Source organism: Diceros bicornis, chromosome 3 (assembly GCF_020826845.1).
Source record: "Diceros bicornis minor isolate mBicDic1 chromosome 3, mDicBic1.mat.cur, whole genome shotgun sequence".
Taxonomy (NCBI): domain Eukaryota; kingdom Metazoa; phylum Chordata; class Mammalia; order Perissodactyla; family Rhinocerotidae; genus Diceros; species Diceros bicornis.
Window position 1 is genome coordinate 76,952,140 of NC_080742.1, and position 18,928 is coordinate 76,971,067.

Sequence of the window (18,928 nt, forward strand, 5' to 3'; positions counted from 1 at the left end):
AAATTTGAGATCTAGTTTGGTGGTAGAACTGGTAGAATTTGGCCATTGCTTGCATCAAGGGTCATGGAAGGGGAATGAAACCAGGTGTCATGCGTGAGCATCCTAAGTGTTTGAGTACAAATAACTCGTTGATAGTGGTGCTGCTTTTCCCATATGGTAAACACTGGTGGTATAGATTTCGGAGGAAAAGAATTTCTGGACAAGTTAAAATTGAGGTACACGTGAGCCATTCAAATGTTTTGTAGCCTGGAAAAGTAGCCTGGACTTCATGCCTGAATTTAAGACTATTGGGCATATAGATGTGAATTGCAAAATTGTGCAGAGAATATTAAGAGAGAAGAGTCCCTAGGCCAAGCCCTTTATCTCTAGAATTTAAAGATCATATATAGATGGGTAGTCAGTCACTAGCCAAAGAAACTTAAAAAGGAGCTTCCTGAGCTGTCAGAGAAAAATCATAGAAACTAAGAGAAGAGAGACCTTCACAACACGAGTTGACTCTGCTGCGTCTAGGTTGAGAAAGATGAAAATTGAGAACTATCCAATGGATTCAGCAACACGTGTTATTGGTGACCTTAGAGCAGTTTTTGTGGAATGAAGGGGTGGAAGGTGAAAGCTAGATGTCTTCCCGACTGGATTATCCCCAGGAACTGTCTTACATCTCTGTACCTTCAGTTTTAGGAGTTTCCTAACAATAGTAAATGGATAAATGTCTGTAATGATGGTGTCCATGTAGTTTTCAATGAGTGAGAAATCTTCAGAGCATCCATAATTACATATGCACTGATGGAGAAAATGATAATGATGTGAGATCCTTGGTTGAAAACACAAATTTCTTTTGTTGTCTTGACCAAAACTCTTTGTCTGAATTCTCTCTCATCACTCACGTATTCTGGGGTACATGGTTTTCCATGGATAGTCTAGATCCTTAGAGTCTCACTTCTAGAACCCCAATACAATATCCACATGTAATCACATTGTAGCAGAGTTGTAATCACTAGATGGGAGCAGGGTTAAATCTATATTTTTCTTAAGGAAGAATTCGAATTCCCAAATACACCCAAAAACACTGTATTTCTAACTGTCTTTTTCTATAAGGGTAGTTTCATTATGGCTTAAGCCTATTGTCACATATATTTCATGTACACATGGAATTCTGGGTACTTTTATTAAATCAGTTTCTGAGCCTGACCATGGGGCTCTTTATGTTATGCTGCTTGCTTTACTAGGAACACGTTTTTCTTATTCTCACATCATACTATTGTTGACACTCTGAACCATTATTATCTAAGTTAAACTTTTATTCCTTAAGAAAAGGGCTACTTAGTTTGATGTCATTGGTGCCTTAAAGCGCTGTGCTTATATGCTGTTTTTGGACAAATCATGGAGCAGATTTCACATGCAGTTTCAGATCGAGATGTCTTCCAAATCAAATGTCCATAATATTTATCTCAAAATATATAGAACAATTATAAAGAGCTAATTCACTCTAGAGAATGTTGAATTTGGCTCTAAAAAACTGGAGAGATGGTTGTCTGACCTGAATAATTTGTAAGTTTATCTGGACAAAGCTGAATCAGCACTGAATGTTAATATATTTTCTTCTTGTAAAACAAAAAATTATACTTGTTTACCACAAATCTTCTGTCAGTTTTTGTTTTTAAATTAATCAAATATAAATAAGCCAAAAGAAGAAAATAAAATCATCTCTTCTACTACACCAGAAATCTTTCAGTAAAAATACATCTATTCACCAAAAAAAATTTTTTTTGCAGTAATGAAAGATTTTTTCAGGACAGAGACTTTCTCTATTTTATTCTTAATTATGCAGTCAGTGCTTAGAACAGTGTCTGGCACATTGACATGTTGTAGGTGCTTGATTGCTTTTTCCACTTAATTATATTTTTCCATATGAAATTTTTTGTGTGTGTGAGGAAGATCAGCCCTGAGCTAACATCCATGCCAATCCTCCTCTTTTTGTCGAGGAAGACTGGCCCTGGGCTAACATCCGTGCCCATCTTCCTCCACTTTATATGGGACGCCGCACAGCATGGCCTGGCAAGCGGTGCGTTGGTGTGCCCCTTAGGATCCAAACCCGGGCTGCCAGCAGTGGAGCGCGTGCACTTAACTGCTACACCACGGGTCCAGCCTCCCATATGAAAATTCTTGAACCTCACTTTTAATTTCTGCCTAGTATTCTATCTTGTATACTACAATTTATTTAATCAGCCTTCTATTGTTGGATATTTAGGTTATTTGGATTGTCTTTTCCTTTCAGAAACAACATTGATTCCTATAGCTAAATCAAGGTCTGCAATTATTTTCTTAGAACAATTCCATAAAGTAGAAACTTAGGCCATAGGATAGCTATAGTTCTTTTAACATCATCATTCTATAAATCTTTAATGAGTAAAATGATTAGATTTTTAGTTTGTTATTTGTTATTCACAACACTGACCACCTCTGTTTTAAATAACAATACATTTCCACCATATTAGTTGTCATTTTTCTGTATGTTTCAAAAACTGGAACTTTCTCCTCCTAATTTTATAAGTATTTATGCTTTAAAAATGTAGGGCTTTAAAAAGACTAATCAGGCATAATAAAAGCTTTTATTTAAGATTTATTGGATCTACATTGGTATGTCTGCAGGCAAAAATGAATGTTCAAAGTACTTTTAGGAGGTGTTGAAATTATTTTAGTCGTCTAACCTTTTTAAACTTTTTTTTTTTTTTTTTCAGATTTGTGTCATAGGTTGCTTGATTTTTTTCTTCCCCCCATCGTTTTCTGAAGTTGCATTCTTACCTAAGGTGGGGCAGAGTTTAGCATGATATCAGTTTCCTTGCCCCTGAGTTCTTGATTTGCCCATGAAATGAAAACTTGTGCTTGATCAGACCGTCTTTTAAATCCTTTACTCTGCACATATTTTTTTAAATTATCCCTCAAGCCATTTTCTGGTTCTGTAATAAATTTTTACCTCTTGCCTATTGAGACTTTGGAAGTGATAAAAATTGATCTAAAACTTTTAAAGAAAAAATAGTACTTCAATCTTGTGAGTTATTTTTTAATCGTAGCCTTGTAATTGATATCCAGAGTTGTAGACTCTGGTTGATGTACTTTGTTCCATATTCTCACTGTCACATACCACATGTAAGCTGTGTTTTAGTGTGGTTTTTTTTTTTCTTTTGAGGAAGGTTAGCCTTGAGCTAACATCTGTTGCCAATCCTCCTCTTTTTGCTGAGGAAGATTGGCCCTGGGCTAACATCCATGCCCATCTTCCTCTACTTTATATGGGATGCCACCACAGCATGGCCTGATGAGCGGTGCATAGGTCCATGCCTGGGATCCAAACCTGTGAACCCTGGGCCACCAAAGCAGAGCGCCTGAACTTAACCTCTATGCCACCAGGCTGGCCTTGTAAGCTGTTTTTTTAGACCAGTCTCGTGTCCTTTTTCGGGAATGTCCAAGATGTGTATTGTGGTATTCCTATAAAGACTCATCATTTTATTCTTAGAAAACTAACAGCACAGTTGTTAAAAGTCTAAATGGTCTTTTTGTGATACCGTTGGTTGTGTTTATCTTTACCAGTGTAAAATAGAAATGCCATCTTTAACTATTTTCTTATCAATGTAATTATTTTATATAAATTAGATTTCTACAATTTGGATAAATTATATGTTTTTAGAGAAATACTTAAGCTGAAAATAATTGGATGGTAATGCCTTCCAATGCATTAAGCTTCCCTGTAAACATTTTTTCTTACAAATTGGTATTTCTGAACCACTATCTCTTATGTCTCTATTTTTGAGTAGTTACAATTAATTTTCATAATAAAATAAGTTTTCTTGGCATCATAACAAGCCAGGGGTATCATAAAACATAGTGTATTGCTATGCTGATAGATAATGAAAGTAATTTATCTATTGATTCAAAGTTGTCATGAATAGGATATCTTTCTCCTGAATAAAACTACAAAAGTCATCTTATATTTACTGCCTGACCTCAGAGAGGTAAGACATTTTCTCCACGAAATAAGAATAGGATGTTTTTTAAACAGGAAAGGGAAATGAGGGAATTTTCAGAGTCTTGATGAAGGGAGGGTCCAGGACATCTGTTGTGTAGCAGGCCTGACGGGCACCCTGCAGAAGTCAGCAGGAGGATGGGAGTGCTCCAGGGAGGGCCGTAATTTATAAAGTCATAATTTTATAAACACCGAATATCAATTTAACAAATTGTAATAATCTGTTGGGAAGTTAGAGTATAGAGAAAGGGGAAAGGGGACAGTTTGGGATGAAGTAGGGGGTGGGATGAAGATGGGGTTTATTTGCAGAAACTCTTCTGAACCCCACAAATTACCGGCCATAACTTTCAGATAATTGTGTAGGCTGCAGACCTGAGGAGGGAGGCGCTTGGCGCCGCCTTGGTGGGCTTGCACTTCATCCACATTAGAGAACAAGGATTGAAGATAGGAAGAGCGCAGACTTGGGTAGTTGGTACTTTATTCTAACCTGGTATATAATACTTACTTCTAGCCTCTTGATACGAGACACAAATACACCATCATCTGTGCTTTCTATGCTGAACTTACAGTACGCAAAAGGTCCTGTTAGAATAAGCCAAGGGCGTTGTGTTTCCTGTTGATAATAAAATGCAGATTTTTCCACTAAAAGGCAATGACTTCATTTCTAAAGGTTAAATTGAATGGTTCTCACAGCGTAATTTCAACTGGTTAAATTTGGGAAATTGAAAGTCATTCAATCAAAGAATAATCTCTGAGCATCTATAGAATTTTCATTTGATTGAGATTTGGATATTATTTTATTCATGTTAAGCCATATCACATGATTTTATTTCAAGGTAGAAAAGAAATGTCAATAGGCATATGTACTTAGTAGTACTTTTCCTTATTTGAACAAAACCTTTCCTCTGTGTAGCCAATTGAGGATGGCCAGTGCCTAAGAATTGATATTTCTTATGCTGCTTTTGGGAAACTGATCAGATTTTTTTCCCTGTGCTCTTTTAACTCCATGATTTCTCATCTAAAGTATTTTCTGCTTGAATTTTTAAAATACTTTAATGCATTCAATAGCTAATTAGATTAAAGCAGTTTGTCTAAAACATAATTAGTGAGTGCTTAATTTTGAACTTGTTCTCTCTGCACTACTTATAAATTAGTTGCCTAGGGGAAAAAAGTTTTCTTTAGTTAAAAATGAAAATAATGCATAGTCTACCTAGCCATGCCAATTTTTTTGTTTATTTTTAAAATTGAGGTATAATTTATATACAGTAAGATATATCATTTTTAGTATATAATTCTCTGAGTTTTTATAAACTTGTACATTTTGAGAACCACATAGACATGTAACCATCACCACAGTCAAGATAATAGAACTGCTTCAACATTTGCAAAAATTCCTGTCCCCTTTGGAGTCAACTCTTAGCCCTTCCCTAGTTCCTAGCAACCACTGATCTGTTTTCTGTCCTTATAGTTTATCCTTTGCAAGATTGTCATATAAGTGGAATCATGCAGTGGAGATTCATCCGTGTTGTGCCTATATCCTCTTTCTTGCAGAGTAGTATTCCATTGTGTGAGTGTGCTACAGTTTGTTTATCCATTCCCCTCTTGAGGGAGATTTAGGTTATTTCCACTTGGGGTAATTACAGATGAAGGCCATGACAACCATATTCTGGGGGTCCCTAATCTATTCCTGTTACATGGTTTCACTTTCTTTTAATTGGACTGCCATGATTGTCAGTCAGAATGGGTTTGCATATTTTTCATTCTAAACACAAGGTTGTGTCTTCTCTTACCATTTGCCAAGTCCTGGTTTCTTGTCTCGTATTGTAGCTGTTAAAAGGAAATAGACGTTGGGCAAGACCAACCAGTTAAAAATATTTGTAGATGCCTCTCCTTTGCAGGGCTCCTGAGGGCAGGCATATCCTTAAAGTTGTGGAAGATTGAGTTTCTTTCAAGTATGATTGCAGAGAAATTTTTTTCCTCCATATTTGGGACATGAAGCTACACTTTCACTGATGTGCTCTGCAGCTTCCTTCTTCCGGTTTGGGAAGCATACCATGCCTGCTCCTTCTGCTCTTCTGTCTGTCCTTACCTTACAAGTTTGGAAACTTTGCTTAGCCAGGCCATCCTTCCTGAATAATTGGTAAAAGAGTAGAGTCGGAAGAAAACAGAAGGTTGTGGTCTCTGTTGAGGCTGCCACAGATTAGAATGCCAGCCTCCCAAGCTCAGGGCTTTCTTCCATCTTAGTGCTCCTGCAAATGTCCTCTTGATTCATGCTCCCAGGAGTAGAGCCCAGAGCCTGAAACGTGATTTCTGCTGTGCACTGACAAAGGCCTTAGCAAGGTGCTGTGCCGACTAAGTAAACTGCGTGAGAAACTGTGAACTACAGACAACACTTAAAGATTATTGGTGGCCTAGCTTCAGCACCTTTGTTTGTTTGTTTGTTTCCTTGTAGTTTTTTTTTTGTTTTTCAGCCAGAGTGTTTTTCTCTAGGGTTTTCTCCTATGTTCACTTCCGTCCTGTTAAACTTGCACCTCACTGAAATTTACGCCCTGTCCCTGTCCCCCTCACACACACCTTGCCGTGAAATATTGATAACCAGCCAGGGAAGGTTAGTTCCAAATTTTTAAGTGCTTTGTGGTAATGCTGGAACTGGAGGGCATTCCCAAGTATTTCCCCATGGGGCACCATTTATTTCAAGAGATTATCTTGCTGTACAGCTGATTCCTCACAGAGAATCATAAACTCATTCTGTGAATTAAAACGTCACTTGGGGCCATATCGCCTGGGCTGTGGAGAGGAGGAAGAGTGTAGAGTGATGGATGAATTTTTTGCCTTTCTGGTAGGGGATATAGTTATGATTTGTCTTCCACATAACTGCAGAAGTAATTCTCCTGGTCTGCAGAGCCCTGAAAAGATAGATAACCTTGGCAATGAGTTATCACAATACACCTTAGATGAGAGTGTGTGTTTGCTTCAGTATCCTTAGCTATTAGTTCTGATGGCGACACTCTTTTTGCTCTGTATCTGTCCTCTTGTACACACAGATTTTGCTGCTTCAATATTAAGATTGGTTCAACTCAGACAGCATTGTGCTCTGGAGTCCTTTAGCCTTGGGTCAGCCCTGTAGAGACAGGATAATCAGCTCTCGTTGGGGAGAAACCTTCCTGGTTTGCTGGAGTGGGCAGTAGGACATGGTTGTACCTCCAGGAAGCTTCATCAGGTTTGATGGGCCTCTTTCAAGTTCAGTTTCTCAAGTGCTGGTGGAGTACCCCCATGGTACCATAATAAGCTCTGCATATATTTGTTTTTAGTTCTTTTTCCTATGATGTTAATCAAAGAGTGATTGTGATGATGAGAAATAATTAGTGAGCTTCATTATTAACAGTTCCCATTTGAGACTTGCACATGATAATCCTAAGTGGTTAATTGTTAACTGATAGGTTTACTCTGATTCCCATGCCCCTGTGCTGTTTTATGTGCTGTGGTGTTTGCCCCTCACCGGTCCTGACTATGTTAATGCCTACTGTTATGAGTATTTTCAGTGGAAAAATGATAGAATTCACTTTGCTAATAACATCTAGTGTAAACTGACATCTAGTGAGTTCTGTTCCAGAATTCAGAGAAGTTTGAGTTATATAAGTTCTGCTGTTCTAGGATCCAGATGACCTGGCTGTCTCAGTAGTGTTCTCACAGACCGTTGTCCCACGTCTGCCACAGAAGAATTCTGTTCCCCCTGTTCTTACCTTCCCCACCCCGCCCCCAACTTTCCCACTCTCTCAAACTTGGTAATTCATTGTACTCATTATTTTAAACATGTATTTGCTTACACAGCAAGGTACTTTGTAGAGATAAGTCGCAATGTAACTGCTGAAGGGGATTTCTTATAGGTATTGACACATGTGCTCACATTTGGAAGAGGTTGTCCTGATAAGCCGGAAGTGAGGCAGAGTAGAAATGTATAATTAAAGTGTCTTTATAACCTTTCCCTCTAAGGATCGTCCTGCCTTTTTTCAGTCATTCAAAACACAGCTCTTATAAATTTGAGGTGTGGATATTAACATCCTTTGAAATGAAGTCACCCCAGGCACATTTGTTGCATCATTAGTTTCTCAATTTCAAGGTGCATTGAGGAGGCAGAAACATTCTTGAAAGAGATGGCCGTCCACAATAGCAGGTTAAATGTAGCTAATGCAACCTTAAATTAGCTTTTCTAGGAGTACAGGAAAATACTTGTGTATGGTTTGTTTTGGATCACAGGTAATGTGAAAACTACCAATGCAACATAAAAGACTTATCTGCTTAAAATAGTTGCTTTTTGATTATTTATACCAGTGGGGAGGAATATTAGTACAGAAAACTCTAGCTAACTTATCTCCTTGGGTTCTCAAATCCTTGAGCCAGTGTAGTGCCAGATAACTATGGCAAATAGATTCCCAGACCTCATGTAAATAAGCCACAACATAGAAAAGCTGAGGATGAGAGTCCAGCAACTATATATCTAAGCAGAAATATTTGGTATTTCCTAGTCTTACCTTGAAATGAGTGTTCTGTGTCGTAAGTCTCAATGTTATCTCTTTAAATCTGAGGCCTTTAATCTTTATTTTTAAAAATACATTTTGGAGTTGTAACGTTGTAAAGACTTCTTTAATTTGGCTACATCTCAGTAGGCCCTGCTTCAAGATTATTGGAAGAGAATTTAAAATGTCTTGTTAATAACATCCTTTGAACTTTATCATTTTATTGTCCTTAAGATCCACCTGGCATCTTCAGCACCTCACTGGGGCCTAAACTGGTCTCTATTACACTCTGTTTCTCATAATCAAGTTTTCTTTTATTTACTTATCGTTATAACCTTCGAAATGAGTATAAGAGACTGAAGCACATTGCTTTACTTGCCCAGGTTCTTTGGAAGGGAAATCATTTAACTACATTTAGTCAATTTTATAGTAATATAATCAAAATTCCCAAAATAAATAATTTCCAAAGCTAAATTAGCAGGGAATGATTTATGGCTACATCACCTGAGGGGACTTGTCAATCTGCCTTACCAGTCTTTTCATTTGAGCCACTGAAACAAATATTAAAGGTTTCAACAATTTTTGTATTGAAAAGGAACATACCAGGCAAAGGAAGCGCTTGAGATGACAAGAAAAGACAGACACCATTGTCTGCCTGTGACTGAGATTTGAAAGAACTGACATCTTTTGGTGATTACATTCAATTTAATTGACTTTATAAGGATTCCTATTCCTAAAAATCTATCAACTTGGGTGAAATTTCCATCTTTTCCCTTAACTGATGGTCCATAGGCATATCATCTTCTCCAAGCCTTTGGAACACTTGCCTCAAGAGGATGGGGAGCTCCATGTCTTATCTAGCAATTTTTTCTATGGAAATAAACATGGCCATTTTTGGTAGGCTTTTAAAACTTGCTTTCATGCCTTCAGTTGTCATAGTTAGCTTTCACTTCTATTCTTTGTCATAATCAATGGCTTGTCACATTCTCTTTGCTATCTTCCCATATGTTGTTTCTGGAATAGGACTACTGTTAAGTTGTAGGTTGAGACTTTAGGAGGAGTCAGGAACATCTATTGATTTTTATTGCATGGCTAACAGTAAGGTACCTTCACTTCTCCTTGCTTCTCAGTCTGGAATAGGAAGTATCTCTCTTGACAAAGTAGGTAATCATTTAGCAAAATAGGACGAGAATTTGCTGCAGCTTCTTTCTTAGCGTTAACATTAAAAGCAGACCTGTGTGTGTGTGTGCTATTTTATTCCTATAAGCATCTTTGTTTCAGATAAATACATCCAAAAGACAGTGGTGAGCAAAAGTCTGTTTCTGAAAAATATAGATCACTATAGTGTTGAGGGAAAAGGCCTTCTCTTCAAAGACATTAAGTTGCCTCATGATTTGTGGTAATCAGTTTGATAATTGTTGTTGATTTACTGGCTCAGCTTATGAATAATGTCCCAGCTTTAGACTAGTATGGCAAAAGGATTTTAATCAGGTAGTGCTTTCTTTCCTGTGGAGCATTTGTCTTGCTTGACTGTTTTGGATTTCAGCCAACTTCCAGAAAGGCATTTTCCCACTGTATATGTGTAGAAGAATATGTGTGGCTTAAGTGTTCATTGGGGGAGTTTCCAACCCACTAAAGCTCATTGTTACCTTACCTTTTACCAGCGTGCCATTAGAGACACTGAGAATGGATGACTGTCTCTCCTTTTCTCTGCGAATCTGTTTGAAGGGAAGGATGAATCTCATTACTATAAATACTGGTTTCATCCCGGCCTACCTCAGTGCTTCCGAATGAGAGGAGCCCCTTTGGCTGCTGTGAAAACTCTCAAATACTTGATGGCTTGTTAAATTTTAATTATCTAATGTGCATTAATTTAGACACAATAGCTCTGTTGCTAGGAGCAGAGTAAGAAAGGGAGAGCTAGGCAGAGTGCAGGCTGCTTGTGTCGCAGGAGTCGGGACAGTGTGCAGAGCTTGCTGTCCTCAGAGGGAGTTTACAGTTCTGCTGGCTGGGCTGAAAATCTCAGAAATTCTGACATCCAGAGACTATTCCCCCTGCACATGCGATGTGATATTTTGATGCTTGCTTACTCTATCATCTGTTTAATTAGCTTGAGAGACTGAAAGGATTTGAAGGCTCTTAGCTCCTCTGAAGCTGAGAGCTCTGAGGTTCCAAATGCCCACGATTTGGTACTCTTGAGGGTAGAATGCATGAATTTGTGTTGATACGTGAAAAAAGTTTAAAAAGTGCTATGCAGTTTTTGTGTGTTTTATTGTTTCTATAATTATTTGTGCTGACATGATGTGGTATTGGTCCCCATGGAGGACATCATGCTGTTACAGATTTCCTGGGAACAGGAACAGTGTGCCCAGGTCCCAGCTCATCCCCGAAAAGCAGGTAGGACAGGGCTTGCTGTGCTGGCTCCCAAGGAAGGCTGCACTCTTCTCCTTGTTAAGAAACAGTGAGCTCTGAATCTCCATAACCTACTGAAGGGAAACATGAACTACTTTGGGTTTCCTGGAAAAGGGCTTTAGGGGCTATATCACACAGCCTGAGAATCTTTTTTTTTTTTTTTAATGAAAACTAAAGATTAAAGTAACCTCCCTAGAAGGTTAGTATTGGTCTTCTCCCCTTAATTTTATGTAGAAGGAAGAGGAGCTTTTTCACGTCCTAGAGAAGGACTGAAATTCTCATTTCAAAGCACCTTCCTAACTTGCATATCCACTGAATGCTTAGTAACTGAACAGAAGGGAGCAGAAAGTCAATGAGAATGTTGGAAACCTTTGATTAACTATATTTCTTCTATGAAAAGCATGTGAGAATCTTGTCTGTGTCATAGTTTCGGAAGTGTCTGATTTTATGTGGTGATTTGCCTGGCTTCCTGTGGTCTGCTAGGCTTTTTGCCTTAGACCAGAGAGAAAGAGACATTTACCTGGATTCTGTTAATTTGTAATCTTTTTTCTTCTTTTCTCCACCAGGATACCCAAAAAGCAAAGCAGTTTCTGCCCTTCCTTCAGCGGGCAGGTCGTTCTGAAGCTGTGGTAGAGTATGTCTTCAGTGGTTCTCGTCTCAAGCTATATTTGCCAAAGGAAACCTGCCTTATCACCTTCTTGCTTGCGGGTAAGTCTTATGAGTTACCCTGAAAATTCTTCCTGGAGCTCAGAAGTCATTGCTGGATGTCACATGCCCTCCTTTCCCGTGTTTTGTTTTTTTCTTTTCTTTTTTTTTTTTTTTTGGAGGAAGATTGGCCCTGCGCTAACATCTGTTGCCAATCTTCCTCTTTTGTCTTTTTTTCTCCCCAAAGCCCCAGTACATAGTTGCGTATCATAGTTGTAGAGTTGTAGCTCTTCTATATGGGACGCCGCCTCAGCATGGGTTGATGAGCAGTGAGTAGGTCCACGCCCAGGATCCGAACCAGCGAAACCCGGGCTGCCAAAGCAGAACGTGCAAACTTAACCCGCTACACCACCGGGCTGGTCCCTCCCCTGTGTTTTAGATAGGACTTGGAGCCCATGTCAGTACTTTAATCTCTAATTGAGATATGAACGCAAACTTCCTAGATTTGATCCCTCTGTCATTGCAGACCCAGCACTGGCCCTTTCCTGCTCCTTGTTTCCACCAACCACAATATGTAGGAGTAGAGTAGCTTAAAAGACAGCACATATCCTTACACAGCCCGAGTGAGGGGAGTTCCAGACATAGAAAAATATTAATGATGGAATTCTCACAGTTGGTATTTCCCGTTCGGGTAGACCCCCTGCCGCGTTAGTCATGGACAGGCTGCAGAGGAGCTGAGACACTCTGCCCTTGTAGCTCCCCAGGTGATGCCATTTATTCTTTTCAAATGTCATTAGGATCCAAATCTTTTATGAACCCTCAGACATGATGTTACCTTCACCAGCTCATGCATCTGTAGTATTTCTCTGTTGCACTAAGGTTGCATGCTAGGGCAATCCTTCCTCCTTTCTTCCCTGACAGAAGATACATCTTTCTTACCTTATCTTTTCTTTTTTTTTTTTTTTTTTGTTCCTAAGAAAGATTAGCCCTGAACCAACATCTGTTGCCTGTCTTCCTCATTTTTGTTTTTTTCTGCCTGAGGAAGATTCACCCTGAGCTAACATCTGTGCTGGTCTTCTTCTACTTTATATGTAGGTTGCTGCCACAGCGTGGCTGATGAGTGGTATAGGTCCGCACCCGGGATCCAAACCTGTGAACCCGGGTCGCCGAAGGGGAATGCACCGAACTTAACCATTACCCCACGGGGCCGGCCCTGTATCCTGTCTTTTCTGGTAACTTAACATTTCACAAACCAGCAAGACTACGTATGAACCGTGTTCTTTGAGCAGTTTACATTTATGCAGTCAAGGAACAAGCTGCTTCATTTCTTCCCTGCTGGCAAATAATGTTTATTTATTTCCAGTCAGTACTTCACAGAGACCATGGTCTTTGAGAGCAAGTGTCATTTTACTTCAACACCCCACACCCCATCCCTGTTCACACAAACATTCACTCACTCACAAAAGACGTATTCCATTGTGTTCTCCCAATGCACATTGCCTTTTCTGAGGCTGTCCTGTTGCCTCGGCACTTCTGCTGAATTCTTGAATAGAATTTGCCATGGGGGAAGAGAAATGGGAGCCATCCGTGCTGTCCCCTGCCAGGTTGCCTCAGCCTCCCTGACCTAGAAGGCACCGATAGTTTCTTCTCTGGATAAGGGTCTCCCTCAGGCCCCAACTAAGTGGGTTGTTACGTGTGATAAATCCCTCACTGAATACATGACCATAAAGCTCACTGCCACTGCTGCTTGGCCGTCTTCTCAGTGAGGCTCTCTCCCACCTTCTTTTTTTTTTTTAAAGATTTTATTTATTTATTTTTTCCCCCCAAAGCCCCAGTAGATAGTTGTATGTCATAGCTGCACATCCTTCTAGTTGCTGTATGTGGGACGCAGCCTCAGCATGGCTGGAGAAGCGGTGCGTCGGTGCACACCTGGGATCTGAACCCGGGCCGCCAGCAGTGGAGCGCGCGCACTTAACCGCTAAGCCATGGGACCAGCCCTCTTCCACATTCTTAAGAAGTTAATGATCATTACACATCTCTGCAAGCTCTCTGAAGGGACTAATTGAAGTATGACAGGAAGCTCGGGGGCAGCTATAGAAAAGAAAGGCCGCAATAAACCCACACCTTACCAGAGGGCGGTGCTTTTGTTTCTGCGAACGTGAGTTATAGTAAACTGCGGGGTAGCGTAGCAGTGGGTGACAGAGTCCTTTCATGGAACCATTTGTGCCCTTCTCTGAAGATTTCCGTAGCAGAGAAGTTTCTTAGCAGTGAATTCTTGTTACAGAGTTTAAGGTATATGTTCAACTTATCCTTTGCTCTATACCTGCGAAACAGAAGCTTCCTTTTGGCAGTGTAGAGCTTTATCCCAGAGGTGTGAAAGAGAAACAGTATATTATTCTTTCTGGGAAACTTGGCCACAGATCTGTAGGGGAAAGAAAACATTGAAGTTCTGGCTTCTAAAGTAAAAATTACCTGGCTTAGAGCTGGCTTAGAGCTTTAGCCCCATCTTGGCTGGAGTTTTCCTATAGAACCCTTCTGGTTGTATCTTGCTTAAACATAAGCAGTCTGATCACCGGACTCCGCATTAGCCAGTTCCTCTGTGTACGTGACATTATTCTAAGCTTAGTAATTCAAAAGGCATTGCCTGAGTTAACTTAGATTCTGAAAGACAGATTACAGAAGCCAATACATGATACAAATAAAAGCTTTTACATTTTTCTCCTGCCATACTATATACAGTTATATTACACATCTTCTGGTTTCTTTAGAAACCTGGCAAGGATACAGGATATTGAAAAGTATTAAGAGAAAGCAGACCTCGGTTTGAATCATGGCCCTACTCTGTACAAGCAGGTAACTTTAGGGAAGCTTTTTATTGCAAGTCTTAGTTTACACATCAGTTAACTGGAGAGAGTTTCTTGCCTCTCAGGATTTTTGTGAGGGTTTAATGAGATGTGTAAAGGGTTCAGAACCACCCTGCCATAAAGCGGATCATCAGTAAATGTTTCCTTCCCCTTTCCCTCACAAAGACATAGTGAATTCAAGACTAGAGCTTTCCTTAACTCTTGTATGGACTGGCGTAGATGCACAGTGTTTGTGCACATAGCTAGGATTCTACTTTGGAGACTTGGACCTATCTATTAACGGAAATAACTCCAGAAAAGGAGCTGTTCTAGCCGTCTCCTGACTAAGCAAAACCTTCGAAGGGAAGGCTACTGGCTTTTCCTTTTGACTTTGAAGCAAGGAACTCTGCATCCTAGTACAGCACAGTCCTAGGTCTCCGGAAGCTCTGGAGGGAAGACAGACATGTAAACAAACTGCAATCTTGGGCACTAGGAGAGATAATAGAATTATCTACAAGGCCCAGAAGTAGCACAGAGGAAGAAATGGTTGGTTATTTAGGTGGCGATCAGAGATTGTCTCCTGAGGAGCTGATATCTGTGCTGTGTTTTGAAGGACAAATAGGAGTTTCAGTGTTGGGGGATGGAAGGGGAGGAGGAGAAGGAGAGAAACATTCTGGATGTTTAAAGGTAACAGCGTGTATAAAGATATAGAGGTATGTATGATGTATCCTGATGTGTGCAGGGAACCATGAACCCTTTGGTACTGGTGGAGTATGAAGAGTGAGGGGAGGGCCGGTCCCGTGGCTTAGTGGTTAAGTGCGTGCGCTCCGCTGCTGGCGGCCCGGGTTCGGATCCCGGGTGCGCACCGACGCACCGCTTGTCGGGCCATGCTGAGGCCGCGTCCCACATACAGCAACTAGAAGGATGTGCAACTACGACGTACAACTATCCACTGGGGCTTTGGGGGAAAAAATAAATAAATAAAATTATTAAAAAAAAAAAAAAGAGTGAGGGGAGGTAGAGTGGGATGAGGTTGGAAACGCAGAAGCTAGGCTTTCTCCTGTGGAACATACTGTGAACCCTCAGTCACAAGGTATTAAGCAAGAGAGCAACATGTTCACACTTGTGTTAAGAAAGTTTATTTTGGTGGATACATAGGAGTAAATGAGGCTGGAGGCTGTGAGAACAGTTAAAAAGCAAGAGGGATAGAGGCCTGAAATCCAGCAGTGGAGAAGACGAGAGATTGGAAAAGTATTTAGGAGGAAGACTTGATAATTCAAGGAATGACTAGATTCTTTTGGTTGGGGATGGGGAATGCTGTTGAGTGTAGGAGAGAAGTAATGCATCTAAAGCTTGAGTGATTGGGCAGATTGTGATGTCCACTAGCAAGGGCAACACAAAAGTAAGACTAGGTTTTAGGAACAGATACTTGTTGGTCACAGGATTAGGTGGAGAATCCTGAGAGACTAGTCTTCTGGAAACCAAGGGAGGAAAGAATTCCAGGGAGTCAGCAGTGTCCGATTTTACCTAGAAGATCAAGTAGGTAAAAACAGTGATTTTATACCATTTGTCAATTAGTAAGTCATGGATAACCTTTGTCGGTGCAATTTCATCAGAGTTGATTCAGCTAAAGGCAGATTATAGGCAATTGGGGAGTAAATGTGGGAAATAAGGAACAGAATTAAAAATAGACTGCTCTTCACAAAAATCTAACAGAGAATGCAAAAGGAGTGCGGAAAAGTGAAAGCTAAATGGTCAAGGTAACATTCTAAGGATATCGGCATCTTAAGTACCTTTATAACTGTAATTCTTGGTTTTTTTTTTTTTTTTTTCCCCCGAGAGGAAGATAGCCCTGAGCTAACATCCATGCCAATCCTCCTCTTTTTGCTGAGGAAGACTGGCCCTGGGCTAACATCTGTGCCCATCTTCCTCCACTTTATATGGGACGCTGCCACAGCATGGCTTGACAAGTGGTGCATTGGTGTGCGCCCAGGATCCGAACCTGGGCCGCCAGCAGCGGAGCGCACGCGCTTAACCGCTATGCCATGGGGCTGGCCCCATAACTGTAATTCTTATTCAAGAATAATTGGAAAAGCTTTTCAGTATACCTGTTGTTTTCATAATACCAATTACAGAATGTAAAACTCAACAAAATCTTGGCAGATGAGCATATAAAAAAGATGAAGTGAGAAAATATCATAGGGAACATGAGAAGCACTGGTCTGAATTCTGAAGAGTAGGAACTAAGAAAGGATGCAAGTAAATGATTAATAGAGCGGTGACTTAGAGGAGATGGAATGAATGAGATGGATGGAGAACATGGGTGAAGGGAGTATCCTTAGAGAGGGATGGACCGCTTGGTCCTCTGAGACCCAACTCCAAAGCTGAACATGAGGATAGACACAGACACAATATTCACGTTGTGGAGTTGTTCACCTGGACAGTGATCCTCATGGCACAGCTTTGCAGCTATCTGTGGGATGTGCTCTACACCATGTAACAAAGGCATTCTGCTAGAAATGGTGTCTCCAGGCAGCCAGGTGGGAGTTTGGGTTGTGATTCTCAAGGGAAAAGCCAAGAGAATTGTTCAGCAGTCCCATATATGCTACTTTCATTAATCCCAGCCTTTTGGAGAGCCCTCTGGACTTCAAGGTGGGGTGGACATTTTCCATTTTTATGTGGCCTTTTTTGGGCAGACGGCCCCACAGCTTGATAGGGAGTGGCATTTGGCCCAAGCCAGCTGGCCTTTCTGTCACGGTTCCTGCACCCCTGTATGTGGAATGATTGCTTGGTCAGATGGGATAGCAGGTGGGGCTGGGCAAAGTCAGCTGTAGCTAACAGGTCGGTGCCTCCTGAAAGCTCTTGCCCTTTAGTCCTTTGAGCACCTGGCTTAGGTTTGATCAGTGAGCAGGTGACCTTACACCATCAGAACCAAGACTTTTCAAGGTCCCTCCGCCTGCTGCTGTGGCCTCCTCCTATGCCTACTTATTTCAGGCTTGGAGGCAATCACAGTCGGTTCTTGTCCTGTGTTAGCAGGGAAGCCAGGATCACTGGGCAGCCCATATTTGTTTAAAAGCATTCTTTTTCCTCATCTGGCATTTAGTGAGCCCCATAGATTTCCTCCCATTAGAACAAAAGCAGTTTAACCACAATCTTTTAGTTTATTTTCACTTGTCATATGTGTCACATTTTACTTAGTTTCTTGTCTGAAGAGGTACTGAGGCACATATTTGCAAATCGCTTGGCCCTTGATTCACATCTTTATTTAATAGCGCCAGTGGGCATGGAGTGTGTGTCTTTTTGCTATGACCTTCATATTACGTTTCCTTATTTTGCTTTCCTTTCTTAGCTCTGGGGTTTCTGGGTCGTGCTGAAGGCACAGTTCGGGAAGTCGTTCTGTTGACTAAGCATAGCAAGTATCAAGTTAGTGTCTGGAAACCACATGCCTGCATTGGAAGAGAAGAATAATTTGAGGTTTCAGTGCAAAGTAATCTAGGTAGTCTTATATCAGGTGTTTGGAGTCTTCTAACTCATTGGGTGAGCCCACCCCATTTCCATGTTCTTACAAGTGGGACATGTATGTATGAGGAATTATGGACTGAGGCATATGGGGTGTGGGGAGTGGGTGTCAGTTATCTTGGATGGAACTCACAGTACATACCACCTAGAAGGCAGCAGCTACCTGGCGGGAGGTTCCCATGTGGATCACAGCAGGTGACTTATAATTAACCAGTTACCTAGTCATATGAAACAAGACTAGAAAATGAGGCTTCCCTTTTGCCTACCCTTTGATATTTTTCAAATTTTTTTCCTCTCTTTTTGATTACAGCTCCTCTCTGGAGCTGCATTATGACAAGGGAGGCAATGAGAAAAGGGTCTAGGTGTCCAGGATTTGATAAATATTGGTGGTGGGTTTGTGCATGGTGAACTAAAGGTTTGGCTGTGTGTCCTTCCACCTTGAATGCCTTTGAATAAAGTACCTCATTTCCTTCTTTCTCTTTAACGTCTCTTCTCCAGCCAATGCTAATAGGAATATCAACTGTCTGTTTCAATAGACCAAAAACTTCTAATGAGAGAGGAGAGGGAATGTGAACAGGAATATCCTCCTCATCTCCTGGCCCCAGGAATGGTGGATCCCCATTGGTTACCAGTGCCTAACCAAATTACACAATTAAAGCCAATGTATGTTTAAGTGAGAAATCCCATTCTGCTATCACAGAGGTGCTAATGAGTCAGGCTATTATTGTGGTTGTATTTGCCGGGCTTCTATCCTTAATTAAGCAATTACAGGGTCTGCTGGTACTTATGAATTCCTTTCTGATGCTTTAATTGAATTGCAACTTAATGGATATTTGTAAAGTGGGGTGTTCTTTCTCTTGGGACTTCTCACTTGGATTGTGTCTCCACCCTACTTGCTTTCAGGTGGGTCCCATTACTGGAAATGGGCAGCTTGACATGAGACGTTGCTGGGGCTGCTCTAGTTCTTCACTTTT

General features: G+C 40.7%; 1 protein-coding gene across 1 annotated transcript in view; it reads left to right on the top strand.

Annotated features, from left to right (window-relative positions):
• SND1 (staphylococcal nuclease and tudor domain containing 1) overlaps window positions 1–18,928 on the top strand; it is a 420,486-nt gene that overhangs the window by 251,716 nt on the left and 149,842 nt on the right. The window contains exon 15 of the mRNA XM_058529372.1: window positions 11,514–11,655. Within this exon, the coding sequence (XP_058385355.1) occupies window positions 11,514–11,655 (142 nt within the window). The remainder of the gene's footprint in view (window positions 1–11,513; window positions 11,656–18,928) is intronic.